The sequence below is a fragment of the Cryptomeria japonica genome, chromosome 11 (genome assembly GCF_030272615.1).
Source record: "Cryptomeria japonica chromosome 11, Sugi_1.0, whole genome shotgun sequence".
NCBI classification, from domain to species: domain Eukaryota; kingdom Viridiplantae; phylum Streptophyta; class Pinopsida; order Cupressales; family Cupressaceae; genus Cryptomeria; species Cryptomeria japonica.
This window is the reverse complement of record NC_081415.1, coordinates 470,674,457-470,701,763: the sequence shown is the minus strand read 5'-3', so window position 1 is coordinate 470,701,763 and position 27,307 is coordinate 470,674,457. Positions and strand designations below refer to the sequence as shown.

The window sequence follows — 27,307 nt, the reverse complement described above, 5'->3', positions numbered from 1 at the left end:
TTATCCTCTCTTGAATAAAGCCTCTGATTGCTGAAGATGTTGCGAGAAAGGATCAATCAGGATGACTCCAAGGTTCTTTGATGTAGGGTCTCTACGTGTGGATAAGCACCAGTGGTCGTTGTGAATGCTGTTTCATCAAGGGGCCTTACGTTTCCGTTATTGCAGGAACAGGATTTCCTAAAACTAACAAGTTCTCAAAAAAGGATCAAAAGATAAGGTTTGCAAGAGATGAATTCTAATCTAATCCTAAGAATGACTCAATGTAGGCTAGACTTGGTAAGATTCTACCAATTTCAATATTGCCAAAACATAACAACTCAACTAAAATTGATGCGATCTTCTAAAGTGACTAATGATTTTCCACTTCATCAAGGATCGTAGACACTACCATGAAGGTACATATCAATGGTTCAATGATGATTGGAGGTTTAAGTAATCCAAATATCTCTAGTTGACCACACAAGGCGTTCTTACAATCAGTAAGAAGCTAGTGGTTTGGAACGTGAATCTCACCAAAGATCAAGCCCAACACTTAGTCCTTCAAATTTAAATACTACTTCGACCAAGAATGATTCAAGAAAGTAAGCAACCATGAAAGTAGCCACAAGATTTGCAATAAAACACCATAACTTCAATATTTTATTGATCTCAAAGCCAAAATAGACAACAATTGCTTGAAATTCTCTCTTCAAAACTCAATCTTGCTACAAAATAACTTTCTTCTCTCCAAAAGCTCTAATTCTAATTCTAATATCTCCTTTTCTAATTTTCTAATTACAAAATGAAAATGAATGAGGGTATATATAGCATCCTCAATTACAATGAACGGCCCAGATCAAGAGAAGATCAACGGCTGAGATTCTGACACCTAAACCCTAATTAGGGTTTTATTACAAAAAGTTCCCCTTTTATTGAACAATATTAAATGCATAGCCAAATATTTAATTGGCACAAAAATCTAGGAAACATAGACTAATGATAATTAAGGTGCGACATCATCTATAACAACCTCTCTTCTAGAACCTTGTTCCCTTTCCAATGCTCCTTCTTAGCATATGCAGTGAATCTAGACACAATTCCCTCAATCTCAGCAATAGAAATCTCTGGAAGATTCCTCATTCGTTCCTCCAAGTGGATGACCTAATCGAAAGCCTTGAGAAGAGCTACGTCCCATCCAGGCTCGAGTTCTTTGATTTTCTCAATCAGGAGCATAGTAGCGAACATTTGATCCCTTTGCTCATCTGTGATAACATTCTCATCTTTGCAAAAGATGACCTTGACTTTCTCCTCCAACTCTTGAAGATTCACATCTGTCTCATCTTCAATCCTTCTGCCAAGAATAGAACATAACACCTCAAACACCTTGTCCTGAATTGGATGGATGACCTCCTCAACTTGATTGCATTTGGTACTGACGTCTTCGAAAAGAACTTCCTTCATCTGGAGTAGGGTTGACCACTGGAGTAAATTATGAGCTCCTCCATCCATTATCTTTTCTTGTGCTAGGATCTTCCTTGGTGTTTGCCTAATTACTTGTAGAACAGGAATGACAACATCTCTAGTGTGTGCAAAGGCGGCTACTGTTATCATTAGGTTGTGAATGATCTCAAGGACCTGGATAGCTCGATGGGTAGTCTGCATCATTCTTGTTGCGAACTCAATGGCAACGGTATGGGATTTGTCAATCCAAGAGCTCATAAGCTGGACCAAGCTCTTAACTCTTTCTGCCTCACCGACTGATTCAAGGGGAAGTGCTTGCACAGGAGATACTGCTGGATCCTGACGTCCCAAAGGCTGATTGAGATGGCTAAAGTAGCCTCTCCAAGCACCGACCTCTCGCTCAAGCTTTCTGTTCTTTTCCATTTCTTCTTTAAGCTTGTCTTTAAGTGCCTCAAATGAATCAGTTGCCTCATCCAGTGTCTGCTCGGCTGTGAGTGGACCAAGTTCAAATGTCTCTACATCATACTCTTCTGCAAGGATTTCACCTTCGTACTTGTCCACTGCTGGTGTAGCTATCTGCAACTTCCTGTCTCATCTCTGATCATCTTGGACATCTTGGTAGCCTTCCTTCTCTCTGTTACTCCCTGAGAATTTCCAACAAGGCTCTCTAAGTCAATTACATTATCTTCATCTTCGATCACAATCACCCTTGTTAGCCTCTCCTTTAACCAATCTGGAATGGCGGACCTTGTCTCTCTGACTTGTATCTCTTTAGGCAATGGTTCTTCTTCTCGGAGAGGAGATGTCACTTCATCATTATTCTTGTCTTCATGTAGCTCATTAACTTGAGGAGATTGACTTGATGAACGTTGCTTGCCTTTCTTCATGTTTATCATTCTGGACCATTGATTCCATAGATTCCTCAACTTCAAGTACCCTCTTCTCTTGTCCTTGACTTGTCCTTTTTTCATGTCAGGAAGATGTGCCAGATGAGAGATCTCGATGGGCCTCCTGCTTCTTCTTGGAGGGTTCCCTTTTCTCAGGTCTTTCTTTCCTCTTCGTGCTTCTAGGATGAGGATTGCCTTCGCTTACGCATCTAGGGTGAGGATTGTCTTCATTTGTGCTCCTAGGATGAGGATTGCCTTCACTTGTGCTTGCTCCTCCTTCCCCTGGTCTTTCCTCCAAAGTAAAAGTCATAGGTATGTTCTGTTCTCTTAACTTTTGATGTTGAACATCAACCCATCTGCGAGTACAAGACAAAACTGGAGCCATCAAAGCTTTTAAGTCAAAAACCTCAGGTTCATTCCAATCTATCTTTACTGCTTTGTCTTCTCGGTCATAAGATGATTGGAGATGTCTGCCACTATCCTGAGCTTGATCAGCCACCCTGTAAACTTTGCATTTCCTGATGAGATCCAAAGGTATTCTGGAATGCATCTTTCTTTTCACTTCTAAATCATCTGAGAGATTCATCAAAAAATCCTCTATCTGAAATTCATGCTTGTACTTTCTACCAACTGTTTCTTCTATATATCCATAAGGATCAAAGTTCTCTCTCAAGGCAAAGAATGAAAATGAATATAAGGCCAACTCTTTCTCTGCATCATCCATGGCTAGAGCATTAGGACATACCTCAACTGAATTCCCTAGTATGATAGGCACAGGAATTCCATTTCCATGCCTGTGTCTGAATGCCTTTGCATAAGCTGCCAACTGCCTAGTCACCTCAAGTAACACTATCCTGTCTGTCGGATATCTTGGCAACATATATGGAGGTGAAGGACACCCATGAACTCTAATATATGTAAACTTCTGGAATTGAATAAACCAAGCACCATACCTCTTCACAAGCTCTTGTGCATCTTGAGATATCCGATTGTGAATCCCGCCTTGCAATGTCCTGGTGATGTTCATCGTGAAGGTATCATTAACTAACTTGTAGTTACTTCCAGGTGGATGATGCAAATGAACATAAGATTCACAAACTCTGACTTCCCCGGGCCCTCTTCCGATCACTCCTCTGTGAGGTAGTCCTGCATATTCAAAACTCCTGATCAAGCATATATGATGTACGAGCTCATGTGGAATGACTTGGTAGCCTTCAGTCTTCTCAACTACACGTCCAAGCAATGGCTAATAATTCTAGCCCAATGAATTGTCCCTTTTCCTTGAACTATCACTTGGTTGAAGTAGAACATCCACTTCTCAAAATAGAAGGCTTGAGGAGCCCCGGTAACTTGATTGAGTAAAGTTATCAAATCTCTGTACTCCTCCTGGAAGTCGATCCTATGTGGTGTGTTGGGAATCTTGCTCAGGCGAGGAAGACTTTTGAGTAACCAATTCTTATTGATGATGCTCAAGCAAGTGTCTGGATCATCTTCGTACATGGACCTAGCTCTTTCCAAGCTTTTGTAAATCATATCTTTATGTTCTGGTAAATGGAGAGCTTCACTGATAGCCTCTTCTGAAAGGTAAGCCAAAGTGTTTCCTTCCTTGGACACGATTGATCTTGATTGTGGGTCATAATGGCGGGCACACTCGATCATCAGCGCATGACACTGGACTGCTGGAGGGAAGCCGGCCGCCTTGATAATGCCACTTTCAATTATTCTCCTTGCGACAGGTGATGGCTTTCCAATGTAAGGGACCTCTCGAAACTTCTTCATACTGAAGTTTCCCAAGTTGGTATCTCCAATGTTGCTCCACTTTGACACGATCTTGGTCTCCAATTCTTCATTCCTTTGATCTTCCTTCATGAGAGCTGGACGACTAGTGGATGCTCCTGCCTTTGGGGTCGCCATCTTGACACCTACATAACATTTCATAATGAGTAATATATTTTGCAATTTAAACATATAGAGTAGAAAGGAGATTCAAAGATTTCAATTAGGAAACTTCATGATAAATCTTTGAATTATCATTTCCTAAATATGGCTACGTAATTTGAAATTCAAAATTTCAACAATTTTAAAATTGAGACTAGGATAAATCTCGCCATACCTCTTCTTGAGAACTAACTCTAAAAAACGATGCAAAATAAGGAAATTCGCTAGGAAAAAGGTAGATTGAAGTCCTCTAGCAAAATGCGCTTCCTTATCAACTTCACCACCTTTAGTCTTCAACGCCTTGAGGAAAATTCGCTCCACCTCTAACCTTCAATAAAATTCGCTCCTCTTAAATCAAATTTCGCACTCCTTGTTCTTCCAAATCGCACTTGAATAAATGATTGAATGATGGGTTAAAATGGTTCAACACACCCCCATTATATAGGCGCTCACCATTGCAATTTCCCATAGGCCGACTTGGTGAAAATAGACCAAAATAAACAAAATTTAATAAAAGAAGAGGCCGACTTTATTAAAATATTAAAATAATACCCCATGCGCTCTATCTTTTAAATTTAATTTAATAATAATTAATTTTAAATGCCTTTATAATTAAAAATTTCGATTTTTTTTTTAAGGCTCAAAATTAATTATTAAATGCTATGCGCACTTATTAAATGTCAATTTAATTTTTAAATATTTTGGAGTTTTAGCGAAATTGACATTTAATGTGATTTAGAGGACATTGGCGCCTAGGCATGGTAAAAATATCACTTTGTTAAGAACCTCGCCTTGGTCCCTGAGAGAGGGACAGGAGCGCCCTTTCATTTTTGGCCTTGTATTTCTTGCTTTTCACATTCAAAGTCTCTTCCTGGACGTCCAAAATAGCATTTTTATTGGGAACCTTGAGTTTAATTCATTCCTTCTTTGGAAGGAGTGTGCCTTAAAGCACTTTCGCCCTGGTCCCTTGGTGAGGGACAGGAGTGATCTTACCTTTTGTCCTTGGTCCTTGTCTTCCAAATCGCCAATTCGTGTGGTGGGGTAAGCAATGATCCTTATTGTCCCTTCAGTGCATTTTCAACTCGTTTTCTCAAGACAAAATGAGCTCATCCAAGGATTTTCGCCCTAGTCCTCTAGTGAAGGACAGGAGCGATTTTTACATTTGAGCCCAGGATCGTTGATTTTTGGGGTCAATTCTTTGTCCATCATCTTTTGAAGGACATTTCCCATCTTGTATCGCCTTGTCTTGGCGTGGCTTTGGAGGAAAATGGTTGATTTTATAGAAATCGCCCTGGTCCTCCAGTGAAGGACAGGAGCGATTTTTAGTCCATAGCACAAATTCTTAACCATATCAATATCTAATTACCTCCAAGGCGTAAAACATCATTCCTTATTCCATCTTGAGTTTTGGAAACGAAAGTAGCATTCAAAATGTTAGGCTATTAGGCAAATTTGAAGATTTCGCTCTGGTCCCTTGGTGAGGGACAGGAGCGCCCTAGCCAATTTTCATCAAGTTTTATGGTCCTTGCAACTTCATTCTTCTTTGAAGCATTTTAAATATCATCGCCATCTTGTGCTTTGGCCTGGATTCGTCCAAATTTGGAGGGGAAGACTTGATAATGTGTTTTTCGCCCTGGTCCCTGGGTGAGGGACAGGAGCGCCTAGGCAATTTTGAGCTCACTTATGTTTTGCTAACTTTCCAAAATTATCTTCAATGGATTGATTACGCCTTCCTTCATTCATGTCAAACTTGAAACTTGCTTTTCCTTTGCCAAAAGTTTGTCTTGTGAGAGAATCGCTCTGGTCCCTTGGAGAGGGATAGGAGCTTCCTTTGAAAATCACTCTGGTCCCTTGGAGAGGGACAGGAGCGCCTATTGCAACTTGGGTTGATTCTCTCCTTTGTAGGCCACTCAAGTTATATTCAATGAATAAAACCCACTTCCCTTGACCTCTTCAAATCACAAAATTACTTAGATCTTGCAAGGATAATGCAAATTTGGAATTCAAGCTCCGGTCCTTCAATGAGGGACAAGAGCGCCTTTTGTCCTCAAGGCCAAATCTTTTCACTTTTCATCTCAAATTTCCTTTACTGGGGAAGATATCATCTTTTTACAATCCGTGAACGAGACCCCAAATCCAAAAAGGGGCCAAAAAGGTGTGTTTGAAGAAAATCGCTCTGGTCCCTTGGTGAGGGACAGGAGCCAATTCATCTTTCTAGACAAAAGTTCAACCTTCCATTGCTTTTGACTAAGTCTGGGTGTTCTATCATGTTGATTTCATCCATCATTGTCTCCTTAGCGCTTCAATTTGACCAATCAAGGCCAAGAATGACCTAAGTAAACCATTTCGCCTTGGTCCTTCAGTGGAGGACAGGAGCGATTTGTCTTAATCCTTCAAAATTTATCATTTTCGAGTCTTCAAAATCTTTAAGTTATGTCCAATCACCTCCCCTGGAGACCCTGCACCAAATAGTTAAAGGAAGTTAGAGACAGATATGCACCAAATAACATTTTCGCCTTGGTCCCTAGGAGAGGGACAGGAGTGATTTTGCCTTTATAAGCCAAAATAACCACAATTTAAATCTTCAAATCACTTCATCATGCAGGGTTAGGTCATCTTCAAGGCCAGGAATCAGTTATCTTGCTTCCTTAAGTTTGGTCAAAATTTACCCAGACAAAAAAATGCACAATCCCATCATTAAAATGGTAACAATTAGACCTAACTTGAATTTGCCCTCAAAATCCTGACTGGACCTAACCTGAGACATACTTGACTTCCTGGCAGGCTCATCTTATTTCAAAAATTGCAATCTTCGGGAGGATGCTTAATAATCTTTCAAAATTTGACTGGACTTGGCTTGAAAATATCCAAAAGAAACCCTTAAGGCTTAACCCTAGTCCAAACGACTCACTCACTTATTCAAAACCCTAAAAGCAGAGAGAAGAACAGGCAAAACAGAAGCAAAAAAGAGGGGACCCCCATTTTAATGGGGCGATGTGTGAAATGGTCACAACAGTATTGTAAAAGGAAAATTGGACCAACGAAGAAGATGTTTAGTTGAAGCAGAAAGGGATCGCCTGTAATAGGAGACAATTAAAATAAAGAAAATGTGGCAAACGAACTGCCTTCACGCATCAGTTACATAAAAGATATGTCTATGTTGAAATAACTAATGCAGCAATTACACTTGCACAGTGTTAAGGAATGGAAGTGTAAAGAAGAGACATTATTAATATATAAGGCAGAGATTAATAGATCATAATGGGCAGTCCCTAGAGTTATTAATTATGCAGCAATTAAAAAGTGTAGCGACTTTGTTAAAGAAGAGACATTATTAATTTATGGATAATCTTCCTAACATATGGAGCAGATATCAATTGTAAAATCCAGGGCTTGTAATTGAAGCAAGTAAAACAATTTATGAAGGCTGTGATCTGTTACATTTCTTATGAAAGAAATTAAATATGCGAAGTAATTAATATTATGGATAAAGAATATCCTTGAAACAGCAAGAGATCCGATTTGTTTTTAATGAAAAAGTTAAATAAAAAAAGGTGGCATAAAAGACAAAATTCTTTTGTCTTATTCAGAGAAAAGACAAACCTTATTTTTTTCTCTTATTCAAATTAAAGACAAGGCTGCGATTACATGGTCAGAAATCAGTTTCCAAAAAGCTGTGGTTTATAAGTCTAAAAGGCAGCGATAATAATTAGGAAGTCAAACTAAGTCAAAAAGGAGACAAGTCAGCAAGGACAATTGCCACGTAACTTATGAAAAGAAAAGTTTGTAGTCGACTTTATGAGATGGTCGCAGGTTACAGTCAGTTTGTCAGCAAATTAGAAGGGTGCTTGTATAACATAACGGTTTGTAAGAACAAATAAGTCAACAACTTTTGATGGCAGCGATTCACGGTCAGCAAGGATTGATGGCAGGGATATTCTAAATAAGAAACAAAACATTAATAAAGTTTAAGTGGTGCGATTTGTTTGTTAAATAAAAGGATGTACTTCAAGAGGTGCGACTTATTATATGCAAAGAACATAATAAGTTTTTGATTCAGCAAGCAAAGATAATTGACAAGGTGCAATTTGTTCTTCAAGGTTTATAAACAAAATACAAAGGATGCGATATGAGGAGGTGCAATTAATAAACATATTATGGTACGATTAAGAATAAATGAAGAGGTGCAATTTGTAAAAATATAATGGAGAGATGTATTTGTAATGAAGAGATGTATTTATTCAAAGAGGATTGTTGCTGTTCGATTGAGTATAAGATATCATTTTTGATGAATGATGAAGGTGTGGAGTGAAGTGTAATAATTCTGGAATTATTTTCCAGATAGATTGTGCAGATGCTGGGAAGAAAAATATGCTGATATAAAGGGTAAGATCTTGCAGAGATCAAGAAGAATACTCATACTAAAGAGAAAACAGATTTTGTAAAGACAGTATGACCAGATAAATTGCACATTTGATATGACGGATATGAAGAATTAATAGCAGATTAAGAAGATAATTTTTGTGGCAGATTTGAGAGGAAGATTATTTCAGATTTAGAAGAAGGATCACACTGATTTAGAAGAGAAGATTGTAATAAGTCCTAAAACAGAAATAATGCAGATTTGTGGAGAAAAGATAAAGTTGTGAAAGAAATAAATGCAAATTTGTGAAGGAGAATATATAAAGTTGTGAAAGAAATATATGCAGATTTGTGAAGAATAAAATATGCAATTGAGAAAGGAATATAGGCAGATTTGAAAAGATTGAATTGTCCATCATCCGTTGAAGAAGCAAGAATCAAGGTGGAACCTAGATCTGATTTGGAGGTTGGTGCCTACAAATTCAGATTTGGGAGCACTTCCAGTGGGTTATTGCTCAGAAAAATCAGATTTGGGAGTTGATGCTTCTAGTGGGTTGGTGCTCACAAACAGTGTTAGGGGTTGGTACCTACAAACATTGTAAAAAAAGAAATATATAAAGTATTGATTTGCCGTGGTTTTCTCCCGTAATGGTTTCCATGTGTTCTACTTGTGTTCATATTAGTTAGATCACATATGAATGTTGGCATGCAATGAATATGTTAATGAAGATAAATTATATACTTGTGAATGAAGTTGAAAAAGTTTAAATAGGTAAAATTTATTATTATACTGATTCAACCCCCCACCGCCCCCTCAGTATAACCGTGTGCTCTTCAACCATTAAATTCTATTTCAAAGTGGGGACATTACATTAAGGTAGGGATCAAAAGTATGACAATGCATGGACCAAAGCCCACCCCTATGTTCTGCCAAGGGGATTAACTTGAGGTATTGTAGAGTGTAACCATATTAGGGATCAAAGGCCAAGCCCACGTTCTCTATGAATTCTGCCCCAATGTTTAGCCTGACATTTATTCAAATGGTAAATCATTGGAACTTTCATAGTGGAGACCAATGTTCAAATTCCTTGGAGACATTACATGCTTACAAAAAATCAAATGTTTAATGCTAAATCAGGTAAAATACCACATCCAATTCTAGGTGTGGCATACCCCAATAGACAAGGCCAAGTACAAGTCTTGGGTGAGTTTGATACTTGTTCATGGCCTCTAAGCCAAAGGTCACCCCCCAAGTGAATATATTAATAATTAAACCTATGTTATAGGTTGATTGGGTTTGACCAACCGGTTCAGGTCTGGTTTGGCCTAAATACATGTTTGGATCCGATTCACCTTGGGGGCCACCCAAGCTCGCACATTTTGCTCAGGAGTCCATCCAGGACAAACTCAAGCATATTGCAGCAAATTTAGCGGTGACAGACGCCCAAGTGGTGAATTTCATCATTTATTTTGTACTTTTCGTTTTTTTTAACTTCTAATTTTGACCAAAAAGAAATATTCACTGCCTCAAACCCTCAAACAAAAATATTATTCATCCTTGGGAAACTTAATTCTTGCTTGCCATTGCATGAATAAAGATGAAGATTGATCAACAAACGTTCCAAACTAGTTGGTTTGTTATTCCTATACATTTGCAAGAGTTCATTTGCTGCCAAGGACATTGTAGAGGAAAATTTCTACAAAAGAGGAGGGTTTTTTCAAGTTTTTGGCTTTTTTTCTACATTTGTTTTTACAAATGAACTCTTTTGATTTGTTTTGAAGTTCTTGTTTTTTTTATTCTTCTATGAATCCATAAGATGTGCTCAACTTTTTGGAATGAATTAAGCTTTTTTTTTTAATTTGTTTCAATTCTTTGAATGTGTTGTTTATTGCAAAGTTTTAGGACTCGGACTTGAGACTCAACATGAACTTGGCAAAAAAAAGGGTAGTTTTACCAAAAAGTAAAAAAATTAATGCATTTAGAGAACATAAAAGCCTAATTTGACTATCAATTTGTTATTATTCAAACACTAGAAATGTTATGATCTTCAAACACACAATATTGTAATTTCATAATTAATACTCAATAACTGGTGGGGGTTTGGGACTGGAGACCCTAATTGGTTTGAGGGGCAGCAATGATAAGCTGCACAAGGTGTTAAATGTGAGGAAACCCCAACAATAGAAGGGGTGTGGGGGAAACGAACTTTTGTTTCCCCACAGACCAAAAGTGGGGGTTTTGGGGCTCTACCCCAAAAAATAAATAATGAATGATTGAAAATGGATGAGTTTGAGACAAAATATTTAGGAAAAAAAACTCACTTTTTGCTGTTTTACCATGCCCAAGTGGATCCAAGAGTCCCACCCTAGGACTCAGTGAGTCCCCAACCAAGACTCAGGGTGAATACTTGGCGAGTCCCAAGCCAAGACTCGGGCGAGTACTCGTCGAGACTTAACAGGACTCAACTCATGAGTCCTAAGTGAGTCGACTCACCAAGCGTTAGGACTCGCAAGTCCCCCAAGTCTTGGCAAGTACTCACCAAGTCCTAAAACAAAGGTTTATTGAACATGTTGTCATAAGTATTACAACAGCATCTAATTCTAGCTCCATGGGCTGAAGTCCTCCAAGTCTTGGCAAGTACTCACCAAGTCCTAAAACAAAGGTTTATTGAACACGTTGTCATAAGTATTACAACAGCATCTAATTCTAGCTCCATGGGCTGATCCCACTTCAAAACAGACCTAAACTCTCCCCTTTGGAAATATGTAATGTCCCTTTTTGTAAATTCTTTGGAATCAGGGACTATCAAATCACAGATCAATTGCAAATGACTTCTTCTAATTAAAAATGACTTCTTCTAATTAAAAATCTTATCAAACATGAAATTCCTTAATAAATCTTCTGAGGATGATAATTATGATCTTCTATATAGTTATATCTGATTATACTATTGATATCAATATGATGTTCAAGTATTATTTGATGTGATGAGAGTCTTGATATACGAATCTGCCATGTACAACCTTGAATGATTAAGATGGAGTATCTTGCTGTCTCTGATACTTATTTGAGGATTATGCAATGGAAATCTGATCTGTTTATTACTGTGATCTGCGATTAGGGAGTTATCCCTGCTATTCCTGATATGGCGATGTGCAATATGCTGTGAGCCTTTTCCTTGTTACTTGTAGCAATAATGCCATAATGCTGTTTCTGATTTTGCTATGAATATATGCAAGTGTGATGGTGCTGTTCCAGATTTCTGACTTTGAATATATGCAACCTGAATTCATGCCAATAAGGCTATTGCTCCAAGAGCGATCTAATACTTGAATGTAGATGCAAACAATTCCATGATGCCTCTGACTTGATGTTGGATGCTCCTTTCATACCTTTTATTTCCTAAGATCGTGCCCTTTTGGCATAGCTATTTCTTGAAGAGTCATGTCTTGTCCTTCAATGACCATTGTTTGTTAACATAGAAAATTGTCTTAATGATAATCATTAATGATATCACAAACCTTTAGATAATTGCCGTCCATTGTGATGTCTTTAGTTATAATTACTGTGAACCGATGCTATGTTTGTTAGACTAACAGATCATATAATTGGATTTCCTCTTATGGTAACATTGATATGGATTGCTTAATGCCTTAATTGCTTACTCCTTGGTCAGCGATATGAATTTCTTAGCAATATATATTACCCTTTGAAGCATCGATAATAACCTTGCACAATTGGATCTGGAATTACTAATTAGGATATCAAAGTTGTCACTATTATATTGCTCTACGAATTTCTTACTGTATGTTATAATCCTCCTTTGATGATCAAAATGATAAAGCTTCCTCTCAAATCGATAATAATTGGTGGAAGAGTATGATGATTGTTTGGCCATGTTACTTCTATCTCCATTATCTTCTTTTTGTACGATGGATGTTATAGTGGTGATATTTTACTGTGATAAACAATCCCATACAATCAATCTTATCATTTATTCTTCACTTGATGCTGTAATATCCGCTACTAGGAAGCTGTCGATTTCTGTAACTTAATAACAGTAAAAGTGTTAATGACCAAGAATACCAAAATCCATCCAGCCTGATGTTGGGTAACCAAACTGAAATTTCAAACCATGATTTTGAGGAAAAATCAGCAAACCCTCCAAAACTAAAGATACAAATCATCATTTTTTGTGGAAAAAAAATGGTAAAAAACCCTGAAACGTCGCGCGGTAAAACCCTAAGCATCACGCAGTAAAACATTAGTCATCATGCAGCAAGACACCAAACATCACATGGCAAAACAGCGGACATCATGTGGTAAAACAACAAACCTCACGCGGCAAAATAGCAGACATCACATGCTAAAACAACACTCCCTGATTTTTGAGGAAAAATCAAGCAAAACCCTCCCATGATGTTTTGTGGAGAAAAATCAAAAAGCCCATGCAAGCTTTGCAAATGACAGATAATAATTTTTAAGGAAAAAATTCTAAACCTTGCGAACAATTTTTGAGGAAAAAAAATGTGAAAACCCTGGGACCTGTAGGACGAGGTTTGGCCTAAATCAATCTAATAAAGGTAACGATATTCAGATATCGTGAACATGCACTGTTTCCAGGTGTTGTGGCCGCTGTTGAGCTTTTGATTGTGTTCCAACATGATGTTGGTCAAAGATGCCATCACTAAAATGGAGGTTGAACGAGGTCAACCTAATGAAAGCATGAGATGGAAGAATCTGATTCAAAAATCAGAATAGAAGCAACTACACAAAAAATCTGAAACCCTGGAGGAGAATTCTGGCATGAATTCCAAGGCGCGAATTTCAAGGTTTGGGAGAAACCCAGAAATTAAAAAATTTCTGCAAACTTAAAACAACATAAATAGTGCCCAGAAAACACCAAAATTCCCGACATCCACAAAATTAGCAAAAATTGCAGACTGTTTTTAAATTCCAAGGCAAATTCGTTGGCACAAAATTCAAGGCACAGAAAACAAGGCACCCAGAAAAATATGAGACCAACCCAAAAAATCTTTCGAAAAACCCACCAAGAATCTGAAATCAAAATGCAGATCCGACGACTCAAAAATTGAGGCATGAAAAACGATGCACCCAAAACACTCTGACGACGACCCAGCTGAGATCTTGAAAAACCCACCAAGAATCTGCAACCAAAATAAAATTTCGACTTGAACTAAAGGGTCAAAACCCTAGTCGAAAATTGCAGAAACTCTAGGAAAATTTTCAATCTGCAAAAAAAAACCTCTTGGTTGCAGGGACGAAAACCAGAACCCTAAAAAAAACGTGAACTGCTGCCCAACACAAAGAAATTCGCCCATGAACTAGAAACCCTCGAAACCCTCAAAAAGCCTTCAAAAAAGCAAAATCATTTTTTTATTAAAAAACAATTAAAAAAATCTGGAAAATATTTTAGAAAGAAGGCCATGAATTTTTATTAAAAAATTCGCCAAACTTTAAAGAATCCCATTGACCCGCTCTAATACCATGAAAAATAAATTGAATGAATGATTCAATAATCGGATAATGTATTCAACAATATACAAGCATATATATAGAGATTACAAGACGACGTTCTAAATTGAAAACATGTCGTTTAAAGTGAACTATTAAAAATCTAAACGCTAAATAAAGCTTAAAAGCTAATTAACTAAAAAAGAAAAAGCTAAATGCTAAATAAAGCTTAAAAGCTAATTAACTAAAAAGCTAAATGACCATTAAACAAGGAACTAAATATAGGTGACTAAAATATAATTAAATATTCTAATAATAAACAATCCCACACAATCAATCTTATCATCTATTCTTCACTTGATGCTGTAATATCCACTACTAGGAGGCTGCTGATTCCTGTAACTTAATAACAGTTCTGATCTGATCTGATCGATGGTCATGTCATTGGATGTTTTTGATTCCTTTCCTTTATATCTCTCAATGTGAGGGAGAGGTCACACCTCTTCATTATGGATGCCCTTTTGCCAAGAGAAACAACCTTTCACAATCAGATCTGAATTTCTTATTTAAATCAGTTCTTCACTTGTGATTCCCAAATTATCCCCCTCAAATGAGGTTCTCTTCTCCCTTTTATAGCTCATGTTAGAGAGAGTCGCGTCTTTTCATTCCATGTCTTTGACCATTCATTGACTTGATTAAAATTTGATTATATTTAATTATATTCTTTTACATTTTAATTTTAATTTTATTATTATCATTTATCATTAAATTGTATTTCAAAGTGGATACATTTCAAAATATGTTGAAATAGTACAGCAACTTCCAAGTGGTGGGGTTTATGTTTGGATTTGTAGTGGGTCTGATGTTAGATAGTCAAGCTCATACAGTCGAGTGAAAGGCCATTTATGCCACATTCCTAGATTAGGCATCAAAGCTCACCTAGGCAAAAATGATGCAGCCATTCCAAAAGCACAAGTCATGGCATATATTAATAACCAAGAGAAAGCAGATCATGCAATAGGTCGTAAATCAAATCACTCTTTGTTAAAGAAAGGATCTCTAGGAATGAATCCCCCTCCACCACCTTCTAATCTTCAATCTATCGAGAGCCGCCCATTTTTGTCTACATCTAGAGAACAACCTATGGCCTTTACACATAAAAGATCAAAGGGACCATCAGAAATGGCATTAACAACTCTCAAGGTATTGTTGATCAACACATAGTGAGATGTCTCTATGCTGAATTGGCATTAAATGTTGTTTGCTGACCCAATTAACAACAAATGGTGAAAGCAATTAATAAGTCTCCAAAAGAGTACAAGGGCTCAGGTTTGCGAAGGTGCATAGCACCTTATTGGAAAAAGACGTGATGTTTCCAAAAGAGTCATTGAAACAGATATGATATTTGTGGGCCAAAAAAGTGGTGTTCATTGTTTTTGATGGATGGAAAGATGCAAGAAATCAACCATTGATCAAGGTTATTGCAATGTCCCCTAAAGAGGCAATGTTTTTGAGAGCAATGGATTGTGAAGGAGAGGTGAAGGATGGTGCATTTATTGCTAACATTCTCATGACAGCCATTGAGGAAGTGGACCCTTGAAATGTTGTGCAATTGTAACAAACAATGCCAAAAATTGTAGAGTAGTTGGGTTATTGGTTGAGGAGTGTTATTCACACATATTTTGGACATCTTGTGCTGTCCACTCCCTCAATCTTATGCTACAGAAAACTAGCACCAAAATTGTTGAATCAAACAAGTCTATGCTATGGCCAAAGAGATCCAAATGTTCATCACCAAACACCATACATCACAAGGCATATGTAGAACATTCTCAAAATTGGAGCTATTGAAGGTAAGTTAAATATATTTCACTTTAGTGAAAATTTTAATTGTATTTTAATTTTATTTTGTAGAAATTTTACTTTTTTAATGTTGATTTTTGAACAGGTTGCTGAGACCCATTTTGCCTCCAACACAATTGTCTTGAGATTGTTGCCGGGAATATTACAAGGTTCAATTTCCTCCTGGCCTAGCGCCATCTCGTTCCGTTTCCCATCAGCTGTTCTCTTCGTAGCGTTGTAGGATTTGTTGTCGTCGCTCTTCCTGGGCAATCTCCTCCAGGCGGGCCTGTTGTGCCAGCGCTGCCTGTGCAAGCAACCGGGGGAGGTGATTCATCAACCGGTTTACTGCCGAGCTAACCTCCAGCGCTGTCCACACGACACTTGGTGGGATTTCTGCCTCCGCCGCCTCTCGTCGGACGTAGGTCTGAATGGCTACCTAGAGCAAAATTGAAAATTCTCGCGTTGCCGTGTCTTCTCCTGTGTAAAGTTTTGACCGCGCGTCGTCGGCCTCCGGGTTTACTTCACCAACGGGTAGGCCCATTGTGTCTGTGTGCCATCCGTGTCTTCCGTTCCCGAGTTCGTCTAGGCAGCGGCGCCAAATGTTTGCCCTCTCGGGTAAACGGTTAAATGCAGAAAGTAAATGCACAGAACATAATGGAAATACATTAAATAACCAGTCTCTATATTAATTCAATAGTCCATGTACCTCACGTGCTTATAATCCCGACACACTGCTGATATAAATTGTGGCCGAAAGGCAAAATAAAAATAAAAATAATAAAAGTTTTTTTGTGTACATGGCGTGTGGTTGCTGTGTATGGAAGTGACTTATGCCCAATAGACTAAATAAGGACAAAAATAAAAAGATACAGAGTGACAAATGGGAAGTGGCACAAACCGCGTTGAATCTCAGACAGCAGATAGAACGAAGGCGTAGGCTAAGGCAGCTTGCTGAGGGACGATCGGCCGAGGGGTTGCCCGAAGGGAACCCAGGAGGTGTCATGGAGGTTGCGGAGGCAGAGATAGACGGAGAGAACTACACTGTCTACACTGTTGTAGGGCTGCCAGAAGGAGTCACGGAGGGTGCTAAAGGAGAACTCTACAGTTCGCCAGAATACCACTGTAGGGTAAGAAGCCGCGAAGAGTTGGTGGAACAAACAAGGTGAAGTCTAAACCTAATCGACGCTACCAGAGACTTGCTAAAGAATTTGTCCATTTCAGAGGACAACCGGAGGGAGACAACCAACCGGAGGGAGACACCGGAAGGTGACGATACGACCGAAGGTGCCGAGGGAGCACAAGGGTACCGTACGGGAGGCGATTTGTTTGGTTCGGTGTCAGCAACTTTTTCCGGAGGACCCACGAGTGGAGGTTCAATTGCAGGAGGCGGAGGATCGCCAGGTACAAGCACACAAGGAATTAGAGGAGTGAGACCCAGCGGTGGGATGGCGAGTAAACAAAAATTGCCAAAGTTTACAGGGGAGGGCAAGGAAGACCCCTTACGGCACTGCCGTACATGTGAAACCATTTGGTCCGCCAACGGAGTAACAGACCAGGATGACTGGGTACAGCAGTTCCCAGCCACGTTACGAGGAGTTGCCATAGATTGGTACTCCGATGTGGACAAGCAAAAAGTGGCCACGTGAGCTAATCTACAGAAGGAATTCACGGGGGAGTTTCGGTTGCTCCGTGATGACAATGAAATTGTAACGGAGATATACAGTACCAAACAAGGTACTAAGGAGACAATACGGGCATACAGTCGAAGGCTGAAAGAACTCTTGGGTAAAATGGAAAGCCAACCCGCAGATGGATTGAAGAAACGATGGTTCGTTGAAGGGTTGAAATCCTCCCTACGGAGGAAGATGAAAATTGTACCCCCGACGTCATATGACGACGCTTATAATAGGGCGATGGACTTGGAGAGCGAACACAAAACATCAAAGAAGAAGAAAAGTAATAAATCCTCATCCGAGGATGATGACTCTTCACGGGAAAGCACCAGGGACGACGAGGCTGGCAAACGGGTGCAAGCGCTCCAGAAAGACATGGAGCGAATGAGAAAGGAATTCAAAATAATGAGAAGCACTGGTCGGAACGAAGGGGACATATGGTGCACTGAGTGCAAAGAGGAAGGGCACACAAAGGGTACTTGCCAAAAGAAGGCATTCTGTGAAATTTGCCAAGTGATGGGACACTCCACCAAGGAGTGCCCATACAACATGAAAACTCGAAGTACGCAAATGAACCAGGTGCTGTTCACGGAGCAGGCCACAACATCCGCACCAGCGGATACCGATCAACATACTAACACAACGGCATCATCTGGAGGATACCGGGACAACAGACGCGGCGGTGGAAGGAATAGCAACAATACCAATAACGGAAGCCGTATCCAGTATGATGCCAAGGGCCGGCCAATTATCCAATGTAGGGCCTGTAATCAGTGGGGGCACTTCGCCCGTGATTGCACGAAGGAAGCCACCCCTCAGCACCTCTGCCGTTGGTGTGGGCCAAGTGACCATGAGGACGCAAATTGCCCGCAGGCAGGGGTTAATCTCCTCAACATTGAGAAGGCTGAGAAGACTGGTGAGAAAGAAGTACTGGTGATCACCCGCGCCCAAACGAAAAAAGCCACTTATCCCAACCCCCGTACGGAGAAGGAGAGATTACGGGAGGCAAAGGCCAATATTGAACGTGAGATGACGACCGAATGACGGGACAACGAGGTGGCGAGTACATCATTTCGTATGGAAGCGAAAAATAACATCATTGGGCAAATCTTGCAGATGGAGGTGCCGATAAAGGTAAAAGACCTTCTAGACTCTATGCCACAAATGAGGACTGCCATCCTCACCAATGTGCAAAGCACCGCATTATCGAGTACACCACAGGTAGGGGTTCCCGCCACCACATCGTCGAGTGCACCACAGGTAGGGGTTCCCGCCACCGCATCGTCGAGTGCACCACAAGTAGGGGTTCCCGCCACCGCTACGAAGAGTACACCACAGGTGGAGGTTTCTGTCAGCCCTTCGACTGACCCGATGTTACTAGCCGTGAGCAGTGGTAGACACCCAGTTGTGGTAGAAATGGGTATCCGTGGGACCATTCTAAAGGACACCATTGTGGACGGTGGATCTGGGGTGAATGTACTACCAGAAGAAACATGGAAGCGGTTGGGGAAGCCCACCCTGTGGCCACCCACATTCAACCTGGTGGGAGCGGACCAACACGGCATTAAGCCACTCGGCCTGTTGATGGCCCAGCAAGTGACGATTGGTATGCAACCATTCTTGTTAGATTTCGTGGTTATTCCCTCGAAGAAGAAAGGCTATGACGCCATCCTGGGGAGAGTCGTGTCAAATGTAATGTTATAAGCACGTGAGGTACATGGACTATTGAATTAATATAGAGACTGGTTATTTAATGTATTTCCATTATGTTCTGTGCATTTACTTTCTGCATTTAACCGTTTACCGGAGAGGGCAAACAAAGACAACTTGTGAAGGTTCATGGGGCACTTTCTAACATGGTCATCAGCCCAAATTGGTCTATGTGGAAGCAATCTAGCACTGCAAGGGCATTGAAGATAAAACAATCTATATTGAAGCCCTGAACGCAAACCCAAACCAATACCAAGACCCATAACTTTGTGTTAAACCTATTAGAAAAAAGATATTGTGCTAATGTCTAGCGACTTGAGTGCTATCATAATCTGGTTTTGCCCTTTTCTCATTTTCCAATCACATCCAAAATTAGGACCTGAATATTTATGCAAAGCAGTTTACAGATTTTTTGAAACTATTAGAAACTCAGAGACTGAACTTTGGTAGATACCTAAATCCAGGGCTCACAAATAGCTGTTAGTGCCACATTCTTCCACTGCCAAAACTTTGGTTCCTACACGCTAGATAACTCTCATAAATTCACACCTGGGCAACCTTCAAAAACCATTATCATTTACCTTTAAAATTACTATGAACCTTCTGAAAATCCCCATGTATGTTCCCAAGACTGTTTCTTTTAAGCATTGTGAATGTCAATTGCCATGGACACCTATGCCACCACGGTGCATGAAGATTTCACAGATTTTGTCATCTAAAAATTATTGAAATTTATATGAGTTCAGCATAGTGAAAAATAGTATTATAATTCATTTAGAACTTCAATGATTGATTTTACATTTGATTACAATGGGCTTAACGCAGCTTCTTATTCCAATCACTCAATTAACATCCATACGGGAAACTAATCCCATACAACTACTAACAAACTTTTATTTATGCCCTAAGACTTATTTGTGATTTACTAACCTAAAGACTGAAAGAAAGTAGCACCAATATATCCGGGAGATGCCAAAAGCTACACATTGACTGCTTGCATGCCTATGTTTGCTTTAAAAAGAAATCCAACACTCCTTTTTCATAAAGAATGTATACATAGACAATATAGCATGAACAAAAAGAAACTTGCAATGATGAACTCAAGATCTCTCATCTACCTATATCTTAAAGAAAGTCTCACTCTCCATCTAAAGTCTGATTCTAAATCATGCACCAACCTTTATGTGATTTGCTCGGATGTTAGTCTTAAAGATATTGATTCTAATAAATCAATATAAAATTAAAATTAAAATTGAAGAACCCTTTCAAAAAAAAAAATTGGCACAAGTTTTTCTCACATGAGTTTTTTTTTAATGTAAAATGCAAATGCCTTTAATTTCACATACACAGCGGGAAGACTCTTCCTTATTTGTCATATCATTTTTCCTCCATAGTTAAAGTCATTCCTCATGCAAATATATCTTCTCTTCGGACAAACAAAAACAACATAAAATAGTTAGAATTTTTTTATATTGCTGGCACTGGAAGTAATATTGGAACTGAAAAATGTACATCATCATGCATGAGGAATTTGATGATAAAAGTCCTTGCCCTTTTTTACTTATTTTATTCGCTTTTAGTATTTTATGAAAAGCACTTAACTCGGCTGCTATTTATTACGCTGGCCATAAAATCACCAATGTAACAAAGCTGCTGCCAGAAAAGTGATGATGCAAACCTTTGAATAAAAATCAATTAAAAAAAGCACCAAAATTGACGTGGGCGTAGCTCGATGGTTTTGGCAATAATATTCTTTGAGGCTCTTGTCTCTCCCACAATTTCTCTGATTTCTATGGCTTTCTTCTAACCATGGCTTCCCCATTTCACAGACAGAGATACATTGTCCACTCTGTTCAATAATTGAATTTACATAATTTCAGAACAGAGAAATATGCTATTATTACTCATTCCGGATTTCAATTGATTTTACATTTGATTACAATAGGGGGCTTCACAAGGCCTTCTATTCCAACCACCCAGATAACATCCTTACGGGAAACTATTCTCACAAAAATAACTAATAACAAACTTTTATTTATTCACTAGCACTAATTTATTATTTACTAATCTTACTACTAAAAAAAATGATTTATTCACTAACACTTATTTGTTATTTACTAATACTAACATACCACGATGTAATATAATTCCAAAACATATTCCTCAAAGACCTCTGAATTTTGTCTCTGAAGTTCTGAAAGATTCTCCTGTAGAAATTTCATATTTTATTTTCCCAATACAGTTTGATTGAAAGGAATCCCTTGTGTAATAAACCCTGAGAGATCACATACATTACAAGTGTATAACGGATTCTGGTATTGACTGTTACTAGAAGATACAGAACACTCTAATTTAGATACCCCTCTACTTTGGAAAACACCTCTACTTTGGAAAAGCTTTCAGTTCTGAAAAGCAAGACATCTAGCGTCCAATATAGGCTTCTTTCCAGACAAATGTCCAACCTGGACAGGATGTGTGCCATGTCTTGGGATGTACTGTCATATCCCACAACCAATTAAAGTGAAAAGATAGCATTATCTTAAACACAAAAGTTCAGCTAGACTCCAGGAATTGCCAAATATTGGCAACTGCAAAAAATTACCAGCAGATGGAATTAATGACTTTGAGAAATTATAAACAGTTGTTACAGAAATTATAAACAAGAATTTGAGATTCTCATTCGATATCAGAGCATACAAAAGTAAACCACAGCTTACAACAATATGTACAGAAACAAGTCACAGAATACAATATGTGGGTGCAGGTAGTTAAAGGTAAAAGGGACCCCTTATTTTTTATCAGGTCGTTCAAACAAAATTTGAATAGGAGAAGGCAAGAAAGTCAAAGAACAACCCTCAACTTCATGGCCTCCTAAGACCCACTAATTCCTTACAAGTAGGCAACATTTCTTGCATGGGACTTTGGACGTTAAAAACATCTACTAACAAGGGCAAGCAAGCTTTGAAATCTAAAAAAGTTGTCCTTTTAAAGATTTGATATTGCATCTCCAAGGTGGTTGCATACTGAGCTGACCAAATCCTATCTATCTACAAATAGGTCTCAATACCCTTTCTATCACCATAAATATTGCAGCAGTGCACTAAATACTTCTCTAGGTACCTTTGAAGATGCTTCCTACTGAGATATTATCCTAGTCAAACTCGAGAAACCGAAACAAGCTCCCCCTCTTATTATGCCTTACCATTAAGGTCTTAGCTTTCATGCACAAGACCTGAACATCAAGTGTTGTTCACAATTCTAGTGAGGCAGCCTGCCTCATTTATGATTGTCTTTAATCTAAGTTCTCATTGTTAACTTCTAATATGCACTCTAGATAGATATGACTTTGAATTAACAATATCTTCCTCCTCTCAAGAATATCTTCATGGCAATTCATTATTTTTATATTTCCTCTGCTTCGTTGACCTTTGTTTTTCACACTGACAATGACTTATATCTTGAACTTTGTCTAGAGATTTGCCCTTACACTGGATTGGGTGTCGCTATTCTATTGAGCGACTTCAATTCCTACACCAAGACCTATTAGATGCAATTATAGTTGAGTGATGTCTGTCTTTTGAGCAATTTAAATCCCGCATTGAGACCCATTGTATGCCTAATCATTATTTTTTTGAGGGAAATTGTTGATGGGTATGATCTAGTCACACCATATGGGAGGCACCTTCTCCAATTAGGCGAAACCTATCCACAATCATAATGGGATCCCTTGTTTCCTTGACAGAAACAAATTGACTTGCTTCCATCACTATGAGGGTGCAAATATGGTTGATATGTCATTGCCAGCAAATCATTGATCCCCCACATTCACAATTTCATCAGCTCCTCCTGGCTGATCAAGCTACTTTGACCTTTACCATTCCTATTGCCTCTCCCCATTCTCTACCCCCTCCCTTAGGATAATGTCTCATATTCACCTCACCTCACTTCATTTCGATGCTTGGTATGTCAATACTTATGTAGTCCACTTTTTCCAGCTCACTTCAACTATTATTTCCTCTCCATACGCACACCAAGTATGACTCCTTATCGCATGTCTTTTGGGAGATTGTCCTTAACTCCTTTTCGCATTCAACTCATCACTCCACATCAACACACCATGATCATACTTGTAATGTGAATTGCTGATAATTGAGTGTAAATCTAAGCATAGTAAATTTTTTCTTTGTATTCCATAACCCTCTTCCATGTCCTCCATGCAAAAGAGTTATCTCCACCTTATTTGTTGAAGAATAATTTGTTTCTAGTGCCTCAGCATCTCAATTTTAATTTTTGAATGAATCATAAACATTTCTTTGATGCAGGGTATCCACGTGGAAGGGGCCCATATTTGAAATTCAAATTTCAAATATAATCTTTCATATTCTCTGACTAGCGATAGTGGGATTTATATTTCAGTCTGACAGTTTCAGAATAGTGGAGACCTCCCGTAAGGCTCCATTCTTAGAAAAATTCTGAGAGTGGACTGCAGTTACCTATGGGAGTTAATGTTTTATTTTTCCTTTTGTTTAGTTTTTGGTGTGTGGAGGCTTCTAGAGGGGGCTGCATAGCATTCAAGGCAGCAGTTAAAAGTTTAATTGGGGAGTAGTATTTTTGGGAGGGTTTTATTTTTCTGGAGCAGATAGGCAGAAATCCCAGATTTTGGGAAAGGAAAGAGTTTTGGAAAGGGGAAGAATGATAGAGTTGTTTTTGGAGGTTTTTGGTTATGAGGGTAGAAAATAAGGCATAATAGTTGCAGGTCTAAGGAAAGCTTTGGATTTGGGTTGAGTGTTTGTTTTGGAAAGCCAAGAGGCTGACCCCCTTTCTTAAGTAAACTCATTCATACTGCAATAAGAATATTTCTGATATTGTTGCATTAGTTGGTGTCCCAAAATTTGTTTTCTTTTCTGTTTTGTTTTGAATCAGGTTTGCAAAGGTATTGAAGGTTGTTGCAGGTGTTGGTGTGAAAGATTCACCCTTCTGTGGCATCATTCTTCATCATATTCGTGGAGTTCATCATCTGTTAACATTGATATTTGTACATCACTCAAAGTTCAGACATTGCTTAGTAAAAATGGCAACCTTGATTCAATTGCAAGAGGAGCATCTTAACTTTGTTTTCTTATGGAGTACCAATACTCAACATAGGTGTAAAATGATATATATTCCTCTTAGCATATACATTCCTAACCTCTTAAAAATCACATATATTCTTGGTTACACCTTTGGCACATGAAATTCAATGATAAGTATCATTCCACAGTCTCATTTAAATTTAGAAAAAATGGTTATTTATAATCTGTTCCTAATATGATGTAAGGAAATTACATGTCTTATTCCACATTTATTTTAAGTCAAGAATCCAAAATAACTTGACACAATCATGGTCCACTCATCAAATGTAAAGTGAATATGCCTCAACCAAGTATTTACGAGACATAGCTCAATTTTGAGGACATAAAGCTTATATGCCTCAGCTAAATCTTTACTAGTCATTGATCAATTGTGAGGACATAAAGTGAATATGCCTCAGCTAAGATCTTACTAGGTAAGTTTGAGAGACAATAACTCACCTGCAAATGTTCTATGTATAATTTATACCTTACCATTCATAAAATAAAATATATCTTTTGGGTCATAACCCAGCAGAGAAGATTTATGTCAGAATCAAACCCAGAAGATGGAAATGAAATTATGAAAACCAATAAGCCATAGGATGGTACAAGCATACCATGCCAGGAGTTCCTACCTCGCTACTTCATATATGATTGCATCAGATAAAATATTTCTCACAATAATCGAAGATCATCACCACGCCTAATATCCATGTACTCTAATCAGTGTACCATTGGTCCTGAAAGAGCCACTAAGCTATCAATAGTCATATGCTAAAAGCAAATTCATGGGTTGGATAAAGTTTCCCTTGTTGAGTCAGGCTCTTAATTCTTCTAAGTTTCGAAAGGACTCAATCAAAGATTTAGGAGGTTCACTAGGTCCTGGCATAGCCAGCATACTTACCAGGCAAATGTGACTTAATTTTACAGAAAAGGGACCTTTCCCACTTTTCAATAAGACTACAAAAGCGCAGTCCTTTACAAAATCCATCTGCCAAAATCTTTATAACACAGCACCAAGCTCTCACTGGTGTTGTCTGCAGAAGGCAAAATGGAAGCTAAGAAACTATTGTACTATAGCACGATGAAGCTCGATTTCTTTTGAGGATTCAGATCAAAAAATGGGGCGGGACTTCAACAGCAATTAACCATCCTAAATGGGGACACTAAATCACTATGGGTAGGACACCCATCAAGTTCTCATCTTATGATGGATCGAATATCATTTAAGTAACACTGAAAAGATGTTGCAATTTCTTTATTTTGCCCATAAACGCATCAGGTTTATGGTCGGATCGCCAAAAACGTCATTCTTTTTTTGCTTGGTAAAATCTTGGATGAGATTGTGGGGGCAGATTGTAACATGAATGCAGTATGCCTAAACCACATACTTCAATTTTGTAAACATGGCTGCACCTCATAATAATTGTTGCCCAACATCCTCACCTCATAACATGAATGTACTTTATAATTGTTGCCCAACGTCCTCACCACATTTCTACAGGAATGACGGGCAACCTTATATTTGTCAGGAGATTTGAACCTCCCCCATTACTGTTTCACCATAACTTCTTGGACTGTAGTTCAAATACAATTCAACTCACACTGGAAGGTGCTCGCATTTTACTCGTTTATGCAAGACACATCAAGCTCATTCTTAGGCATGCCAGTATAATTCAAGTTAGATAAGGTGTTAATGCAGTTGCATCACCGTTTTGTCTGGCAGCCATCAAGTCTATTCTGTTTGGGTGGCATTCAAAAGAAGTTTCCTTGCCAAAAGCAGGGCAAAAGCCATTCCCTGAAGTTAACAAACAGCTTAGAGTCTCCAACCCTAAACAATCCACATCATTCCAGGATTTGCAATCTTCCAAACAAATCAAATTCAAAAGAAGAAAATTAATGAAAAAAAAAAAACACTTCGGAACCCAAAACATTCATACCTGGCACTAGGAACTCTTCTGGGAACCTCAAGCTCAAACTCCACAGGCAATCCGAGAAAGCCATTAAAACGATCAAAAGTGACATGGGCAACATGCCTGACATTTGTAGGCCAACTGATCTCCATCGAACAGGAAGAAGAATCCTCCCTATCAGCTCTGCAGGTCACCAAGGACTTTCTGAAGGCAGCCAAGAGAAGGGCGAGCACAGACAGCTGAGCTCTGTTCTGATCCTCTTCCTTGTTGTGCTGCTCTAACCTCTCACCTGCCCTCCTAAGCCTACGGTCCTGTGAGATAAGAGGCGAAGTAGTATTCACCGCCGTCTCATCGTCATCTGAAGGGGGCTGAGAGGTTGAAGAGTTGGAAGAGGAGTACTCAGGCGAGTAGTGTTTTGAAGGAAGAACCTCTGTCATGTTTAGTGGGACAATAACATAGACACCCAAAAAGTTAAAAACAAATATTTGTTTACAAAATGGGCAAAATTAGTTGGCCTGAATTACAGAGAAAGGGCATTTTCATGATGTAAAATGGAGGCCTGTAGAGCCCCATCAGTTGCTTGAGTACCAAGGAGCCATAATAAGAAAAGAGTTAATGTGACGACATGTTTTTGCGATCTTCTTGGATTTGAGGATTTGGTTTGCTTGTGGGTGAAGTAGTAGTTGTTTGTTATGATGGGATTTGGGGGCGGAATTCAAGTAGAACTGCAATTGAATTTAGATAGATGGATGGATTACTGATTCTCAATGGTTGCGGTGATTGTGACACTGGTGAATCATCAAAACTAATGATGTCATGTGATTATTGGTTGTATGCTTGTTTTTTATGCCATACACACTTATGCACACGGAATGCGATATGGTGGGGCTCCTTTTTTGGGTGGGATATCTCTACGGTAACTCTGCAATTTTCTGTACTACTTGTGACGTAGCGT

General features: G+C 38.8%; 1 protein-coding gene across 1 annotated transcript in view; it reads right to left on the bottom strand.

Moving 5' to 3' along the window:
• Positions 1-27,073, bottom strand: part of LOC131068504 (rho GTPase-activating protein 5) — a 94,042-nt gene extending 66,969 nt beyond the window's left edge. The window contains exon 1 of the mRNA XM_058003693.2: positions 26,380-27,073. Coding sequence (XP_057859676.2) covers positions 26,380-26,789 — 410 coding nt within the window. The 5' untranslated portion in view covers positions 26,790-27,073. The remainder of the gene's footprint in view (positions 1-26,379) is intronic.
• Between the last annotated feature and the right edge of the window lie 234 nt (positions 27,074-27,307).